We start from the raw sequence: 17,801 nt of genomic DNA on the forward strand, positions 1-17,801 counted from the left end.
GGAAGAACCGAGGAGCCACACGTGTCAGCGGTCAGTAATTCTCTAATCCAGGATGAGGTGAAGGCATTACTCGTACTGGGGGATTTTAATTGTCGGTGCATGGACTTGAGGAATAAGGATAGAGGATGATATTTCAATATTTTTGTTTTACTAATGGGACTGAAGGAATGGCGGCAAAAGGAAACATGACGTTTCTCTTGGCTTCACCATTGTTTATAGGCTATTTTAAACTTATTTGTTGTATTTTTAATGTAGAACCACTGTTCTTATAGTCTTTAAAGTAGGATTAGCTGCTCTTATTAAACTGCTAAATAGGCCTTTATATTTTGTCTAGTGTAATGTTATGTATCATTTTATAGAATTCATTATTAATTATTCATTCATTCATTTATTTTCTTTTTTGCTTTGTCCCTTTATTAATCTGGGGTCGCCACAGCAAAATGAACCGCCAGCCTATCCAGCACATTGTACGCATCGGATGCCCTACCAGCTGCAACCCATCACTGGGAAACACCCCTACACTCTCATTCATACACATCCACTATGGACAATGTAGTTAATCCAATTCACTTAAAGGCTTATAGTGCATGTCTTTGGACTGTGGGGGAAACTGGAGAACTTGGAGGAAATTTATGTGGATTTATTAACTTGTGCAATACTTAACATTTCTGTTTGCACACGAAGCTACTGTACATACACATGCACTGCACAATTATTTCACTGTATGCATTATAAATTATTATATAGTTATTATAAAATTATATGTTCTATAATGCAGTTCCTGAGAGCTGCCACGTTAAATGAATTTCGTTGTATCGCTGCAATGACAATAAAGTCTCTTTAGTCTTTACATTGGAGGATTTGTGTGTTTTTAATTGGCCGTTTTTTTTTTCTACATTACAACATGAAATAACAAAACTGACCCATTCTGTGATTTCTAAAAGATCAATAATGTGAACCACAGCCTATAAACCATTGTTATTGCATGAATTAATTAATGGTTGTTTTTTCTAAATGTTAACAAAGTTTCTGTTTAAAAATACCCTCATTAATTCTTAAAAATGGCAAATGTCTTTGATTTATACTGAAAGCAAGGGGTCCGGTTTCACACCAGATTACAGTGCAGGTTAAATCCACATGTTGGTTGTAGTTAATAAACTATTATTCTCTCATTTATTTCCTTTTCGGCTTAGTCCCTTTATTAATCTGGGGTCGCCAAAGCAGAATGAACCGCCAACTTATCCAGCATATGTTTTACGCAACGGATTCCCTTCAAGCTGCAACCCTTCACTGGAAAACACCAATTCACTCTCATTCACACACATACACTCTGGACAGTTTTAGCTTTTTTCAGGTGACCCAATTCACCTGTACTGCATGTCTTGGACTTGTGCCGGAGCACCCGGAGGATACCCACCCATGCAAATACAGGAAGAACATGCAAACTCCACACAGAAATGCCAACTGCATATGTATTGAGTATATCATGTTTGTATTTGTATAGAATGTATCATGTGTGCATATGTATTGAGTGTATCATGTTTGTATATGTATGGTGTGCATTGTTCACCACATGAGTTCATCAGCTCCCAGTAGCTCAGTGGTTAAGGAACTCACCTTTCAAGCCAAAGACCAGGGTTCTATCCCAGACCTTGACATCAGTATCTTGTGTGTTTATGTATAGAATTTATCATGTGTGCATATGTATGGAGTGTATCATGTGTTCATATGTATAGAGTGTATAATGTGTGCATTTGTATAGTGTATAATGTTTGTATATGTATAGAATGTATCATGTATGGAGTGTATCATGTTTGTATGTCTATATAATGTGTTCATATGTATAGAGCATAACATGTTTATATGTATAAAATGTATTGTGTGTATATGTATAGAATGTATCATGTGTGCAGACGTATGGAGTGTATCATGTGTGCATCTGTATGAAGTCAACTCACCTTTGAAGCCAGAGACCTGTGTTCTATCCCAGACCTTGACATCAGTGTGTCGTGTGTGTATATGTATAGAGTGTATCATATGTGCATATGTATGGAGTGTATTGTGTTTATGTATAGAATGTATCATTTGTGCATATGCATTGAGTGTATCATGTTTGTATATGTAAAGAATGCATCGTGTGTGCATATGTATAGAATGTATAATTTGTGCATATGCATTGAGTGTATCATGTTTGTATATGTAAAGAATGCATCGTGTGTGCATATGTATAGAATGTATAATTTGTGCATATGCATTGAGTGTATCATGTTTGTGTAAGTATAGAATATATCATGTGTGCATATGTATTGAGTGTATTATGTTTGTATAAGTATAGAATGCATCATGTGTGCATATGTATGAAGTGTATCATGTTTGCATATGTATAGAGTTTATTACATGTGCATATGTATAGAATGTAATGTGTGCAAATGTATGGAATGTATCATGTTTGTAAAGAGTGTATCATGTTTGTATATGTAAATAATGCATAATATGTTCATATGTATAGAGTATATTATGTTTGTATATGTATAGAATGTATCATGTGTGCATATGTATTGAGTGTGCATATGTAAAAACTGTATCATGTATAGACTGTATCATGTGTGCATATGTATGGAGTGCATCATGTGTGCATCTGTATGTTATGCATTGTTCGTCATATGAGTTCATCAGCTACTAGTAGCTCAGTGGTTAAGGAACTCACCTTTCAAGCCAGAGACCCGGGTTTTATCCCAGACCTTGATGTCAGTGTGTCGTGTGTGTATATGTATATAATGTATAGTTTTTGCATATGCATTGAGTGTATCATGTTTGTATATGTATAGAATGTATCATGTGAGCATATCTATAAAATGTATCATGTGTGTAGATGTATAGAATGTATATTTTGTGCAAATGTATTGTATATCATGTTTGTATATGTATAGAATGTATCATGTGTGCATATGTATTGAGTTTATCATGTTTGTATATGTATAAAATGCATTGTGTGCATATACAGTATATAAAATGTATCATTTGTGCATATGTATGAAGTATATTATGTTTGTATATGTATAGAGTTTATTATGTGTGCGTCAGGATGGTGTACATTGTTTGTCGTATGAGTTCATCAACTCCCAGTAGCTCTGTGGTTAAGGAACTCACCTTTCAAGCCAGACACCCAGGTTCTATCCCAGACCTTGACATCAGTGTGTCGTGTGTGTATATGTACTGTATAGAGTGCATCATTTGTGCGTATGTATGATGTGTATCATGTTTGTATATGTATAGTTTATCATGTGTGCAGCTGTATAGAATGTATCATGTGTGCATATTTAAAAAATATGTCATGTATAAAATGTTACATGTGTGCATATCAAGTGTGCATTGTTCGTGGATTGAGGTTATCAGCTCCCAATTGCTCAGTAGTTAAGGAAGTCATCTTTCAAGCCAGAGACCTGGGTTCTATCCAAGACCTTGACATCTGTGCATTGTGTTTATGTAAAGATTGTATCGTGTGTGCATAAGTATTGAGTGTATCATGTTTGCATATGTATAGAATGTATCATGTGTGCATATGTATGTAGTGTATCATGTTTTTATGTGTATGGTGTGCATTGTTCGCCATATAAATTCATCCTAGTACTAGTCCTAGTAGCTTAGGGATTAAGAACTCACCTTTCAAGCCAGACACCCGGGTTCTATACCACACGTTGACATCCGTGTATCGTGTGTATTTGTGTATAGAATGTATCATGTGTGCCGAAGTATGAAGTGTATCATGTTTGTATATGTATAGAGTTTATTGTGTGCAAATGTATGGAATGTATCATGTTTGTATAGAGAGTATCATGTTTGTATATGTAAATAATGTATAATATGTTCATATGTATAGAGTATATTATGTTTGCATATGTATAGAATGTATCATGTGTGCATATGTATTGAGTGTATCATGTTTGTATATGTATAGAATGTATCGAGTGTGCATATGTATAGAATGTATCACGTGTGCATATGTATAGAATGTATCATGTTTGTATATGTATAGAATGCATTGTGGGTGCATATGTATGAAGTGTATCATGTTTGTATATGTATAGAGTTATAATTCTTAAATACCATACAGCAAAAAAAATGTCAGAAAACACAAGAATGGTTGATTTTGTTTAATGATATTATTATAGGTGGGGGGGAGAACATTAAAACAAGTGACGAAAATGACCAACATCAAAACCAAAACTATGACAAGACCCTGAACACAATGCACATCTCTAGTGTTGATGCATGAGAACATCGAGAGGAGTTAAAAAGTGACACAGGCAAGCAGACGGGTCTCCTTATAGAGAAGGCTGAAGGAAAAATGTACCCAGAATAAATAGAGCGATGGAGAGGTTAGCATATGTATTACTGCAGGTTTATTCAAGACAGGGGAGATAAAAGATCATCAGAGAAACTCTTTACAGTTCGTCAGTCACATTTCTGAAGCCAAACTCTTTGCTTTGGTAATTATATATAAAGTGATTTCCAAAGGGACTGAAATTATTCAGAAATATAATGATCTACAACTTTTTTTTCTTGTTAATATAAGGATTTTATACAGTAAATGCCCTCTAGTTGAAAATATGATAGGAGAAATTCATTTTCGTGTTACATTATTTTATACATACAGTCTATTGGTTTGGAGCAACAACAACAAAAAAAGCATTTAGAGTGAAATGTAAAGCAAGCTATCATATTTACAGCTTTATTTTTTAACGTTTCAGTGGTATTCACATCTGTAACAAATGTACGAAAACGGTTTTATTCAATACTCGGTGTTTGAGATCTGAAAAAACAGAGGGCTTCAAATACACAATACAACTATCTTTTCTTAAAAGTGCAATTCTTTTTTTTTGGTAGAAAGTAAAAAAATATATATCCTTATTTTCTATATAAGTAGAAATTTTATTTTCTTTAACAGCTTCTTTTTTATACCTTAAACAAGCCCTAAAAGGAGTGACTGATAATTGATTTCTGTCACTTAATTCCGATTCTGAACCAACAAAACATTCATTTTACCGTCGAAATGGAGCGTGGAGTGATGCCAGTCGCTTAGACTGTTTAAAATAGCGATAATTAAAGCAATTAATACTTGATACTGAAGTTCAGGAGAGAGGGTAAGGATTCATCTCATATTGATCGACGTCAATACTATAGGGTTTTAAGTACATGATAATTAAACATACCATAATAAAAATGAACGTAGGTTTATAATAAAGCTTTTCTGCACCATAGCACGGTCGCACATGCAAACTATTTCAATACAACAGCCAAAACAAACCAAAAAAGGTCAAATGAAAGCGAGCAAACAATGATAATGACAACACCGGTGTGCTATGTAGAATTCTGGCTTGTAACACTTTCTAGTTTACAGAGTCTCGGTGGCACTAGCAGATCGTTGGCCTGCTACTGTCAGCGCAAAGTGAATAGAAAACACGCTCGCTTCCCAAATATTCTTCAAGTATCTTTGCGAAAAATTTTTTAAATAGCTTATAACAAAATAGTTTCCTTCGATTAGCTTTGAGAAGCTAACTGAAGGCGAGTCTGTTTCACACGTTTACGTTTCCTTTTCCAGTTTCTTGAGTTCATGATTCAGTTCATTTGGTAAACGTACGCTGTGAATTCGTTTCTTTACCATTCTTCTGTGCTGCAGTACGGTAGTTTTTTTTTCCATGAGGCTTTAGAGGCGTCCTCTACTCATCCTCAAATCAAAGTCTGAACTCATTAGTGTGAATGTTTAAGAAATGTCTTGATCTCCTTCGGTGGGCTGTGTGTTGGCCTCCGTTTCTGCTTTGTGGCCCAGTTGCTCCTGAAGCTCTTTTACGACCCGCTCCAGGTTTTGTCGGGCGTCTCGTTCCTTCAGCAGGTCTTCTCTCAGCTGTTCACGGTCCACTTCTGCCTGCTGGAGCTTCATCTGCAGATCCTCAATCTGATAGAGAGAATCACAAATAAACTTTTAGACATCATTGGAATGAGGTTGATTTGCTTTCTAGATTACAAGCAATTATCCTGAAGTCTGTTTTCAATTGGTGTTTGATCAAATAAATGGACCAAACTACAATTTTAGCATGCCTGGAATCTGCTAATCTTCCTATTCTGTTAGTTTAAAAAACAAAACAAGTGTCAGCTTTAAAAATGCTGTATGTATTACAAAATAATGCAAACCCAGAGCCCACTCAATCACTGTTGGTGAGTGTGAAACAATGTTACTTGATTTTTTATTATTTGGTTGAACTCTTTTTATTAGCGATTCTCAATCAGAGAGTTATTACAAGAGAGGGGGAGAAAACCATAACGCATTCATTTCACAATATTGAAGAAAAAAACACTGGGTGGTGATTAAACACATTCCTTACTCTCTGACCCATTTTCAGAGGAAAATAAAGTAAACAACAACATCTAGACAATATCTAGTCAAATATTATTTACTGTAATCATGGCAAAGATAAAATAAATCAGTTATTAGAAATGTGTTATTAAAACTATTATGCTTAGAAACGTGCTGAAAGAAAATCTCTCCATTACACAGAAATTAGGAAAATAAATAAATGGGGGGCTAATAATTCTGACTGTACATAATCTGATGTATTAATCTGCGTTCATTTTGTCCCAGTGTCTCATAGCAGTTTTTTTTTCCTAAAATAAAAACTTTTAATGTTTGAAAAACAACAACAACAACAACCATAATTATTAGTTTTGTATTTTTAATGTTTTATGTACAATTAAATCAATAATATTATTAATAATATTTTAATTAAATTATTAATCACTTGGAATAAATGAAATTAGATGCCTTTGTAATGCACCTACATACTTCTTTAATGCAATAAAAAATGATACTGTTATTAATAAATAACTATTCGCTTTTCCAGTTTGTCACTTGCTTGAAAGTTTAAAAAAAATCATTTAGACATCACTGGAAAAAAGGACGAGGTTGATTTTATAATTAATTGTTGCTTTGATTCTTGGATTACAACTGATTATCTTAAAATTAGTTTTCAATTTATGTTCAATAAAAAACAAACAGACCAAACTACATTGTTAGCATGCCTGAAATCTGAAAGCTAATCTTCCTGCTTTTAAAATGAAACAAGTGTCAGCTTTTAAATTCTGTCTGTATTATAATATAATATAATATAATATAATATAATATAATATAATATAATATAATATAATATAATATAATATAATATAATATAATATAATATAATATAATATAATATAAATCCAGAGCCTTAATCTAACACTCAAGCTTTTTTGTTAAGTGTAAAATGATGTTACTTCTTTATTTGTACATTATTTTGAACAATACCTGGAAATATTATATGGTTAAGCATGATTATCATATTTGTTTAACAAAAAATAATTACATTTATTAATGTATTAATCTCATTGTCATTTTTCCCAGTATCTCATTGCAGAGTTTTTTTTAACCAAATATTATAATGTTTGAAAAGGAAAGAAAAAAAACATAATTATTAGTCTCGTATTTTTACTGTTGGTGGTAAAATAAATAAATAATTAAATAATATTAATATTATTACATGAATTAATGTATTAAATACTTTAGTTGTACTTTTATGCACCTACAAGCAAATGCATTCTTAAATGCAATAAAAATGATACTAATATTAATAAACAACTATTGGCTGTTCTAACTTGTCACTTGTTTGAGATTTTTAAACTCAAAAATAAAATTACAGTTTTAATCATGTTTTAAATAAGAAAAGTTTAAAAAACTTTCATTAAGATATACTAACTATTTTATAGCTTATGTATTTGATCCATTTAACATTCATCAGGCTATTATTATATTATATTATATTATATTATATTATATTATATTATATTATATTATATTATATTATATTATTAGTGATTGATACATTAGTGATGGCATTAGTTATTAGTGATCTTTAGTGACATTATCTGTACTTGGTATTTATTCAAAAGCATTATTGAACTTAAAGCTTGTGATTAGAGATGTAATCCTCTTGTCATTATATTTTATTACATATAAAGTGAAGTTCAAATCGTTCAGATCAAATCCAGCAGCCGGATTTTACCTGTGAGGAGTATTTGGCCCTCAGACGTCCTGCTTCACAGTTCTTGTCACAGACACGGGTCCGTCTCTCTCTGTCCAGATCCCTCTTCAGCCTGTCGCAGGACTCGCTGGCATCCCGCACCTTCTTCTCACACTCCACACGGAGGCGCTCGATCTCCTTCCTTAGGTTCCGCTTGGCTTCGATGGCCTCCCTCAGACGGCCCTTCTTAGTCACCCTGACAAACTCCAGCTCCTGTCAGAGACAATCAGTGTTACTGATCATGGACAACATGTGAAGCCGACAAAGCAATCTGGAGACTACATTTACCAACTATTCTATTATTATTCATTCATTCATTTTCTTTTCGGCTTGGTCCCTTTATTTATCAAGGGTCGTCACAGCAGAATGAACCGCCAACTTATCCAGCATATGTTTTATGCAGCGGATGCCCTTTCAGCTCCAACCCATCATGGGAAAACAACCAATCACACTCTCTTTCACACTCATAAACTATGGACAATTTAAAATATTCAATTCACCTATACTACATGTCAATGGACTGTGGGGAAAACTGGAAGACCTGGAGGAAACCCATGCGAACACGGGGAGAACATGCAAACTCCACACAAAAACGACAGCTGTGACTCAGCTGAGGCTCGAACCAGCGATCTTCTTGCTGTGAGGCGACATCGCTACCCACTGCGCCACCTCTAATATTATTATGTTATCTATTTTAACTATAAAAATCATTATTAAATGTATTTATGTTACAGTTGTTTAGATAAGTTTGTTTTGTTTTAGCTTTATTTATTTGATTTATTTTTCAATTTTAGCTTCAGTATTTCGGTACTTCATCTAACTGTATTTCAGTTAGTGGACTTATCAACATACAAAATATTCAAAAATAAAGATTTTTATTGAAATAAGAAGTTAAATAAGTGAAAAAGTGTTATGTTTAAAATTTTCAGAATTATGTTATTACTAATTGTATTATTTAAAAAAGATTTCAGAATATGAAGTAATATTTTGTTTTGTATTAAAAACAACTATATATATATAAAATATATATATATATATATATATATATATATATATATATATATATATATATATATATATATATTATAATACTACTTACCTAACAGCCACCTTCACCATAAAAATATACATTCATAGAAAACATTAATATTTCTATATTTAGAAACTGATCTACTCTATTTTTAGTGTTTAAATAGATTTGTAAAAATTTGTAAAAATACATTTAAATTGTATATAAATGTAACTTTTGCCAGGTTTATGTGTATTTAACACCTTTGTATATTTATTATGTATATTGCTGAATATTTATCAGTCCACACCTGCTGCAGGCTGCGTTTGGCTTGCAGAGCGGCTGCCAGTTTCTCCTCCTGCTTCACCCTCATGCGGATGATCTCCTGCAGGAACTTCTCTCTGGCCTCTTTGGAGCTCAGGTCACTGCTGAGAGTCTGCTTGAGGAGCTCCAGCTCTGAACAATGACCCGCTGCCAGTCTCGCCCTCCCATCATGCACCTCTGCAGAGCTGTGAGGGCTGAGGGTCATCACCCCGACACCATTGGTGAAGGGAGGAGACATCAGCGAACGAGAGACAGCAACTGCAATCAGAAAATAGACAATACAGGTGATGAAGTAAAAGCACACTATTTATTTTACTCAATCTAAACAGTAGACATGATTCCATCACAAGTATGCACAAAACTTCTGCTAAATTTTTAGAATGTTGATAAAAACAATTGCGGAAATGACAGGATTTACATTACTGTAACTGTAAATGGGACAATTTGTTCCTCAGTGTAATAGATATACAACATTTTGGTATTTCAGCAGTAAAAATTAAACCACACTGTACTGAACTAAACTGAACTTCAACTCTGAAAACTGGACTGCACAGTTTCAGTTTACTAGAACTTCTATGTTTAACTGCTTTGACACAATCTACATTTTAAAAGCGCTATATAAATAAAGATGAACTGAATATATACCACACCACACACTTACGATAAACATTTCACAACATTAATACTAAAAACAGCGTTATATGTTATGTGACTAAAACTCATAGTTTCATAGTCATTCTAAAAGTTATGGTGATATATTTCATAAGTATGTTTACTATACTGCAGTCAACATACTTGACATTACTTTTAATAAAATGAGATACATGTGCACCAGACAAACAATATCACTCCACAGAGAAACTGAGGATTCTGAAGTTCTATACGAGCAGATCAACTATATTTGAGTTGTGCAAGTTTCTATAAATAAACAGATTGACTGTGATTTTATACCATGTGACCTCTAAAAGCAAAAAAACTTTGTTGCAGCTTTGCAAAAAAATTTTTTTATTAATTCGGCTCCAAATCACCTCATGAGAGCGAAAAATTGACAGTTTGCATTAGGCCAAATGATTTTATTTTGCTCAATGCAGCTTTTTACAATTATACTAAACTCTTAACAAAATCAGCATTGCTGCATTTACTAAATAAACAAATGAATATATTATATTTTATAGAAATAAACACAAAACAAAACAAAAAAACATACTTAAAAAAAGCTTCTCCTATTGAGGTAAGAGGTAATCTATTTAAAATTGACTCTTATAATCATACTGAACATAAAGTTCTAGAAACATGTATTGAGCTAATCAATATGGAACTGCCAGATAGGAACTCTATTGCCCACAAAACATTATTCATCCACATCTTCCTCTGTTAAATGTGATGAAAGGACTCCATATATTTTCTAATACATGCTTTTTGGCTTTTAGTATACAAGTAATCTTTTTCTAATGGACGGCTTGACAGGTCTTATCCATTGAGTATCGTTTGGTCTTTGCATCTTTGCCCAAAGCAAAGCTACACATTTTTTGGCATGGAGCTAGCTGAGGTCTTTAAATAGTTGGGTTCGGATATAATTTGGATTTTCTAGGCATAAGGTCAGCAAAAATAGGTTTATAGTACAGGAAAATTTGTTTAGAAATTATCTTTAAATTTTCAATTTTATTTGAAAATGCAAAATATGGGTGTTTCCCAGTGATGGGTTTCAGCTAGAAGAGTATCTGCTGCGTAATAACATATTGCCGGTTCATTCCACTGTGGTGACCCCTGATTAATAATGGGACTAAGCTGAAAAGAAAATGAATGAATATGTGTGTGTGTGTGTGTGTGTGTGTTTGTGTATATATATATTGAAATGCCCCTAGTGTTGCAAAGATACATTTTTGTTGCTAAATTTTTCCGAGTCATATGACTGTATACATTGTATTTTTACATAATGCAAATTCTCTTCTTTTCTGACCTTCAGCACAGTTGTCCACCTGGATTTCCTCATCTGAGTCGTGGTTCTCCTGCAGCCGCTGTTTGATTGGAGTGCACAGAGAGGTTTTGGTGGCTGGCTGTGATTGTCTCTCTGCTGACGGCCATCTCTTTCTTGGCCTGGAGCTCTCCGTCTTGCCTGTGTTGTGGCTCTCAGTGGGCTGAGAGAAACGGTGTGCTGGCTGCTCATTATTTTTGAAGGCAGCAATGGGCAGAGACACATTTGGAACTGCCAGATTGTCTTGCGTTTTAGCGAGCGATCTGAATGTCAGAGGAACAGAAGACATTAATTACACGTCTTCCTCAAAGAAATATATTTATGCATTTCACAATGGAGATGATGAATTAAGGACTAATGGCTTATGATCACTGAATTAGTGAAACAGTTGGCGTACCTCTCATACTTGTGATTGGGAGTCTCTCGCTCAGCAGAGGGAACTCTGGGAGACCAGGGCCTGAAGGCTGAAGGTCTCTGCTTGAACTGGAGCTGCTTAAGATCCTATCGAAGAAAAAGAAGAGTGTTTAATTAGAGATGCAATGATATTAACTATTAAAATGACCTTAACTAACTAATTAACTATAATTATACAGTTGAATTGAATCTTTAGCAAATCTCAAAAATATTATGCATTTTCATATAGTACATTATAATGATGGGATGTGTAAATTTACTCATAAATTCACATAAAAATAACTGATTTTGGTATCAAAGCATCAGTATCTCTGACTTTACTATATATTTATATATGAGTAATATCACATGAGTAGCATTGCGATATGGCTGTATATCATCACTGGTGGGAGGTGTGCGTTAGTGTCCCACTAGACTAGAGTCTCAAAAATCCTTTTGTATGAGGAACTACTTTCTTCTTCCTTTCATTCACATCTGCAGCTGATGTCAGAACAGCAGAAATTGTTGCTAATTCACCAATGTCACTTCAGAGCTAGTATTTGCATGATTCTTTAGAAGAGAGTGATGACAAAACAGGTGATTTTGCTCACATTTTAAGACTGAACGGCATGATATGCCATCAGTTTACAGAGATTTCTCAGTAGTTTTCTGTTGCATTCAGAAGATCACAATAATGAATCCCGAAAAAGTAAAAGCAGATTACTAGATCTTACTAGAGCTACCAGCTACCAGATTACTATGGTATAATTACAGCAATACAACATGCAAGAGCGAGTGATCGAGTGTCACTTACTAGTTTTATAATGATTTGATCAACTGTAATATAAAATTACAATAAGTTTTTCCTTCTCTAAAGGGCTTATTATGTGGTCTTTGTCGCCATCTTGTGGCAGAATGTCAACCCTCTTTGCTTTGCTCAGTGACAGGCTAATGGCAGCAGACGTGATGAATGTCAGAAATTATAAATATTTAAAATAGAAACTATCCTTAAAAATAAATTGTATAGTTGCAATCTAAACAACTACATTCTCGTCTAAAAAGCCTCAAAAGTACATTATGTTGTCCAACAGCAGCAATATTTGTCAAACTGTAGTGAGTTTATTGATCCGCTGTCACTCTATGTGAGCGGAGTAATACACAAGAGTAAGGAGTCTGAACAAGTGCTGTTTTTGCAGAATATCGCTCGGCTATCAGCTAATCAGATTCAAGAACTAGACAGTACTGTTGTATAAATAATACTGCTATTTAATAACTAATTATTAGCCATTGTTACACTGAGCTACATTTACACTATGCTTTCACTATATAGTTAAATTCTAAATAAGCAAGCAGCTTCAAAACCATAAAATACAAATAAAACTATATCAAAATCATTTTAGAAACCAACCTTGTTAGCAGAAGCCGCCAGAGACTGTAGCCAATCAGCTTGCTTCTCTCTATCTGCTGATGGCGATCTGGAGCGATCATGTTTAAGCTTTTTGGAGGGAATAGGACTGTATGCCTGCAAAACAAAACACAAAAACAACACTTTATGAGATGAAAAACACACAGTGAAGGCAAGACTGGGGTAGAACTTTGACCATGTAGGTGTCAAACTGACTTAAAGCTCTCATCATATATCTGAGAAAAAAAAAATCGGGGTAAATTTAGCATCGGCACAAATAAAACCCAAACACTACAGGTATTCATACAACTTAAAAGGCTTCCTAAAAAAAGGAAGACAGTTAGTAAACCCTTCCCTTTGCCCTGAGGTTTCAGCATGTCATGTCCTGAATGTGTTTACATTTGTCGTACCATCAGCCTGTTCAAACCTGCGCCTTCTGACTCAAAGTTCAAGAATTGAAACACCTCCATAACCCGAGCATCCAGAGTCAACGTGAAAGTTAGCTGAGGATAAAGTCAAGAAGGTGTGCTGGTATGAAAATAAATCACCACGAATGAGCAAATGTGGAGTTTTTGGGTGAAAAACAGCATATGGGTGAGAATTAGAACTGGATAGAGAAGAGTTGTTGACTATAACACAACACAAGGGGGAGATGTGGTGCTTTATTTTGGTCTGACACCTGCCACAGAAGTCTTGCTGACAGGAATCTTTTAGTCCACATTATTTAGCATTGGCTCTCTGTGCCAGTCTTAACTACAATAATAAACCCTTACTGTTATCACAAGGCGTGGGTTGCACGGTATGTGACCGAGGCTGTTTGAAGCCCATTCTTTCAACGCGGATCTGACTCACACACGCCTAATACACACTTGCCTCCACGCTTTGCTTCAGTGACGAGTTTACGGTCGGGTAACATGGTCCTTGAAGCCGAGAAACACACATGCAAAGCACACACTTACTTTGCAATGCTGAAAATGGAGTAGCGCGGACCAATTCATGATCAAGAACTCTTCAGGCTGAGAGTAGTGGCTTTGAGAGCAGCCTCTTAACTATTCAGTGCACTTTCTGAATAACTAAATAGCCATAGAATGTGAAATATTCTAATACTGACAAGGTATTGAATACATATACCTCATGAGTGGAAAGTAATATATATTAATTAATCCTTTTATTATCGCATACATTACTGTAGAACTGATTTTTGATTTCTTTTCCACCTGTTAGGGCTTTAAACAGAGCTAAAATTGTGTTAAATGTCCAAAGGTGAAAAAAAAATGGCTTTAGTTTGCCAATTAGAAGTTTAATTGTATGTAATAAATAAAGAACAGTTCGATTCAAGGGCAAATTATTTATCAGGGATAATTCCTTTTATTAGTCTGTTAAAACGAGTCACTAAATATGAACAGTTTAAGGGTGTATTCATGTGACGATGTTTTTTAAAACTGCAAAAGTCTTGCATGTATCACATACAGTACAGACGACAATGTTGTGAAACTAAACTCAAATGCTGTGGTATATAGTACTAGCCACATCAGTGTTTGGCAATGCCATTTAGTAAAAAAAAAATTAAATGCTACAAGCAGGCATTTTAAACAGGATATTCTTAGGTACTACAATTGAATTACAACTTACTTCATGACTGTTAGTAAATGAAGACAATACAATTGTATTATATATAGGGGTGTAACACATCACGGTTAATCTGTGGTTTGTATGGAACACAACCCATGGTTCAGAACACACGACCACGTAGATTCATTTTTTTTTTGTAGATTAATCCTAAATCTGTAACGATCGCAAAGATATCGCCTCTCATTTACTCAGCAAAGCATTTCGGCTTAGCTGTAAAATGTAATGAAGACGGAAGAAATTGTGGGATGTTATAGAGGATGTGGAGGGTTTCTTAGGTTATTAAAGGTGTTTTCTGTCACTGCTTGTTTAGCCTGCATTCAGTATAAGCCGCAATTATTCATTAAAGATCGGGATCTCAACATCCACGCAAAAAACATTATAAATTATGGTGATTTCCATAGGTTTACTAATCCTTCGAATTGCTGCATTAAAATCTGTGTTTGAAATATGCAAAAACAAAGAAAGGATTCAGAGTCTTTTGAGTTAGTTATTATGAAGTTACAAACAGTAAAATAACACAAAGTCCTGGGATAACAGTTTATAGTTTAGATAAAAGCACTAATGTTTATGGTAAAGGTTAAAATCACTGTCATATGCATTTCACTGATGCTCAAAAATTAAAGTTGTAGGCAGCAATTACATTTTTTAACCAATAGGTGGTGACAACCAGCCGTCAAAAAAATTCCACTAAACAATTCTTCAAAAATGACACATCTAGCAATTAAACATGAAGTTTTATGAATAATTAATCGAATCATTTATTAAAAATGAGACAAAAAATATGAATGGTAAAAATGATAATGTTAGATATCTACATTTAACGTTATCATCTCCAGTACTAATAACAGTAAATTTTTCACAGTACTGATTATTTTACTATTTATTTTTATTCCGGTGATTAATTCTTTATTTTATTTTTCATAAAATTACAAGTTCTAAGTTCTGTTTGTTAAAACCAAAAGTTTCTTGCAGTACTGTTTTTTTAATAAATGGAAAGCAAATTTGTCTCTTCCCCTTTTTGGCTGATCCAAAAAATGGTCCGATACGTAACTAAAAACCATAACATGATCCGAACCGTAGGATTTGTAACTCGTTACACCACTAGATATAGTTATATATATAATTATTATGTGGAATCATTAAGAAACCTTTTTAGGGTGGGTGAATTTGGAAAGTAATCATAATCAGACACAAATATCTGACTTATTCCCCCAACTTTTTGGATGCGACAAAATACCAAAAACAATTCAGTGTGTGATTAAACTGCCCAGATTGATCACGTTGAAACAAAAATTCATAAAACAAAATTCAAAACAGAAAATACACAACATGGTAGAAAACATTGTCCAATATAATGAGTTTTAGGTAATCACCATTGACAGACAATATTTATCTGGGTTCAGAGGGTCAAGCAAAGCATTAAATTTTACAACTGACCAAGCCACTGGCTCACTACCCATGTTTTGTTAGAAGTCTGAACACCTGCTTGCCTTGCGCAAAGGGAAATTTGTTGTTTTTTTTCCCTTCCAAAAATGCGGATGGGTAAGTCAAAACATGACTCAAGCGATGAACAACCACTGCACACCCAACAAAGAACGTCTGTCTGTGTTTGTTCCTTCCCTGAGGTCTGGAGTTCCAGGAAGACCAGGGCGTCCCAGACATAATAGTCTTTGACTGTGCACCCTCCCAGACACCACAAGGGAGCCGCTGATGCAACGTCCGCTGATCTGAAATCAGGGCAGCCGTGACACGGGACTCACTCATCACCACATCAAACGTGTGGCCTCGTGACACACATGCAGGGCAGACTGTATCAAAACCACACAATTGATCCAGATTAGGACATGCACAACATCTGGGTGCAAACCTGGAGCCTTATATAAACCTTCAAGGAAGCTTGTGGCCATCTGGACTTATGATACAATTTTGAAGAACTCTAAATGAGGTTATTGCAAAGCACTATGTGTTGCCCTAGCCTAGACTATAAATACAGATGAAATATTCATGTTGGATAAAATGTAGCATGCTCTATATTGTTAATCATGACTGAGAAAATATAACAAGGCCTCCATTAATGCTGGAGCACATGAGCGAGTGATTGAAAGAGTGAGCAAGTGAGTGAGTGAGTGAGGGCCACATTTCCTCTCTGTAGTTTGCTTTGGCTGATGGCCCTGTGGGAACCCAGAGCGTCTGGTTCCTGAATGTGAGTGGGCGGGTTCGAGGAGCAGGACCACAGAGGAAACACAAAGCAGCAGGAATGTATACTTGAAGGCCAAGTACGGCTTACTCTTAAAGTGGCCATTCAATCCTATGCCCTTTCAACTGCCTATTGTGCAAGATTTCTTTGAAGGCATGTTATAAAGGAGCCCTTTACGGCAAACGCGAGGCTGAACATACAAGGATGAAACGTGCATGTTCGTGCCAACATAACCAATGCTTTTTTTTGCATGAAATCGGTTCATGAATTAAATTATCCCATGGTGGATACATAAAAATATTATAAGAACATGCTATTCTATCCTAATAGGCCAAATATAATAGCTGATAACATCCCGATATAGCATGCATTCCTAGTTTTGACTGGGGCTGATACGGATTTGGAAAGGATTGAAAAATGTCATTTTTGCCAATGGTCCAACATGTGCAGACATCCTAAACAAATATTGAGTAAAACAGTTAGGAATGCATGGCTCCATCCAAGAGCCATGGGTGAATGTTTTCATAAAATGGATTGGATATCATCTGACCACTTTTGCTTCTGATTTCGAATGACTAATGAAGCAAATTTCGACCTTCGAGTTACACCATCCAGCTCGTTCAGGGACATGGTGTGTGCTTCAAATCTCTGCTGATATCACTTGGAAGCCAAACAAGTGGAGTTTCATTTGCCGTGAAACAAAAATAGTCTGCTCTGTTGAACTTGTTTGAGCAACAAACATCCTCACAATAACG

At 34.7% G+C, this 17,801-nt stretch overlaps 1 protein-coding gene across 1 annotated transcript in view; it reads right to left on the reverse strand.

Annotated features, from left to right (window-relative positions):
• Positions 1-4,873: 4,873 nt before the first annotated feature.
• Positions 4,874-17,801, reverse strand: part of skib (SKI proto-oncogene b) — a 47,184-nt gene continuing 34,256 nt past the window's right edge. Inside the window, 6 exon segments of the mRNA NM_130938.1 lie at positions 4,874-5,956; positions 8,094-8,324; positions 9,431-9,702; positions 11,405-11,682; positions 11,817-11,920; positions 13,221-13,334. Coding sequence (NP_571013.1) covers positions 5,765-5,956; positions 8,094-8,324; positions 9,431-9,702; positions 11,405-11,682; positions 11,817-11,920; positions 13,221-13,334 — 1,191 coding nt within the window. The 3' untranslated portion in view covers positions 4,874-5,764.

This window comes from Danio rerio, chromosome 11 (assembly GCF_052040795.2).
Source record: "Danio rerio strain M-AB ecotype USA chromosome 11, GRCz13ab, whole genome shotgun sequence".
Taxonomy (NCBI): domain Eukaryota; kingdom Metazoa; phylum Chordata; class Actinopteri; order Cypriniformes; family Danionidae; genus Danio; species Danio rerio.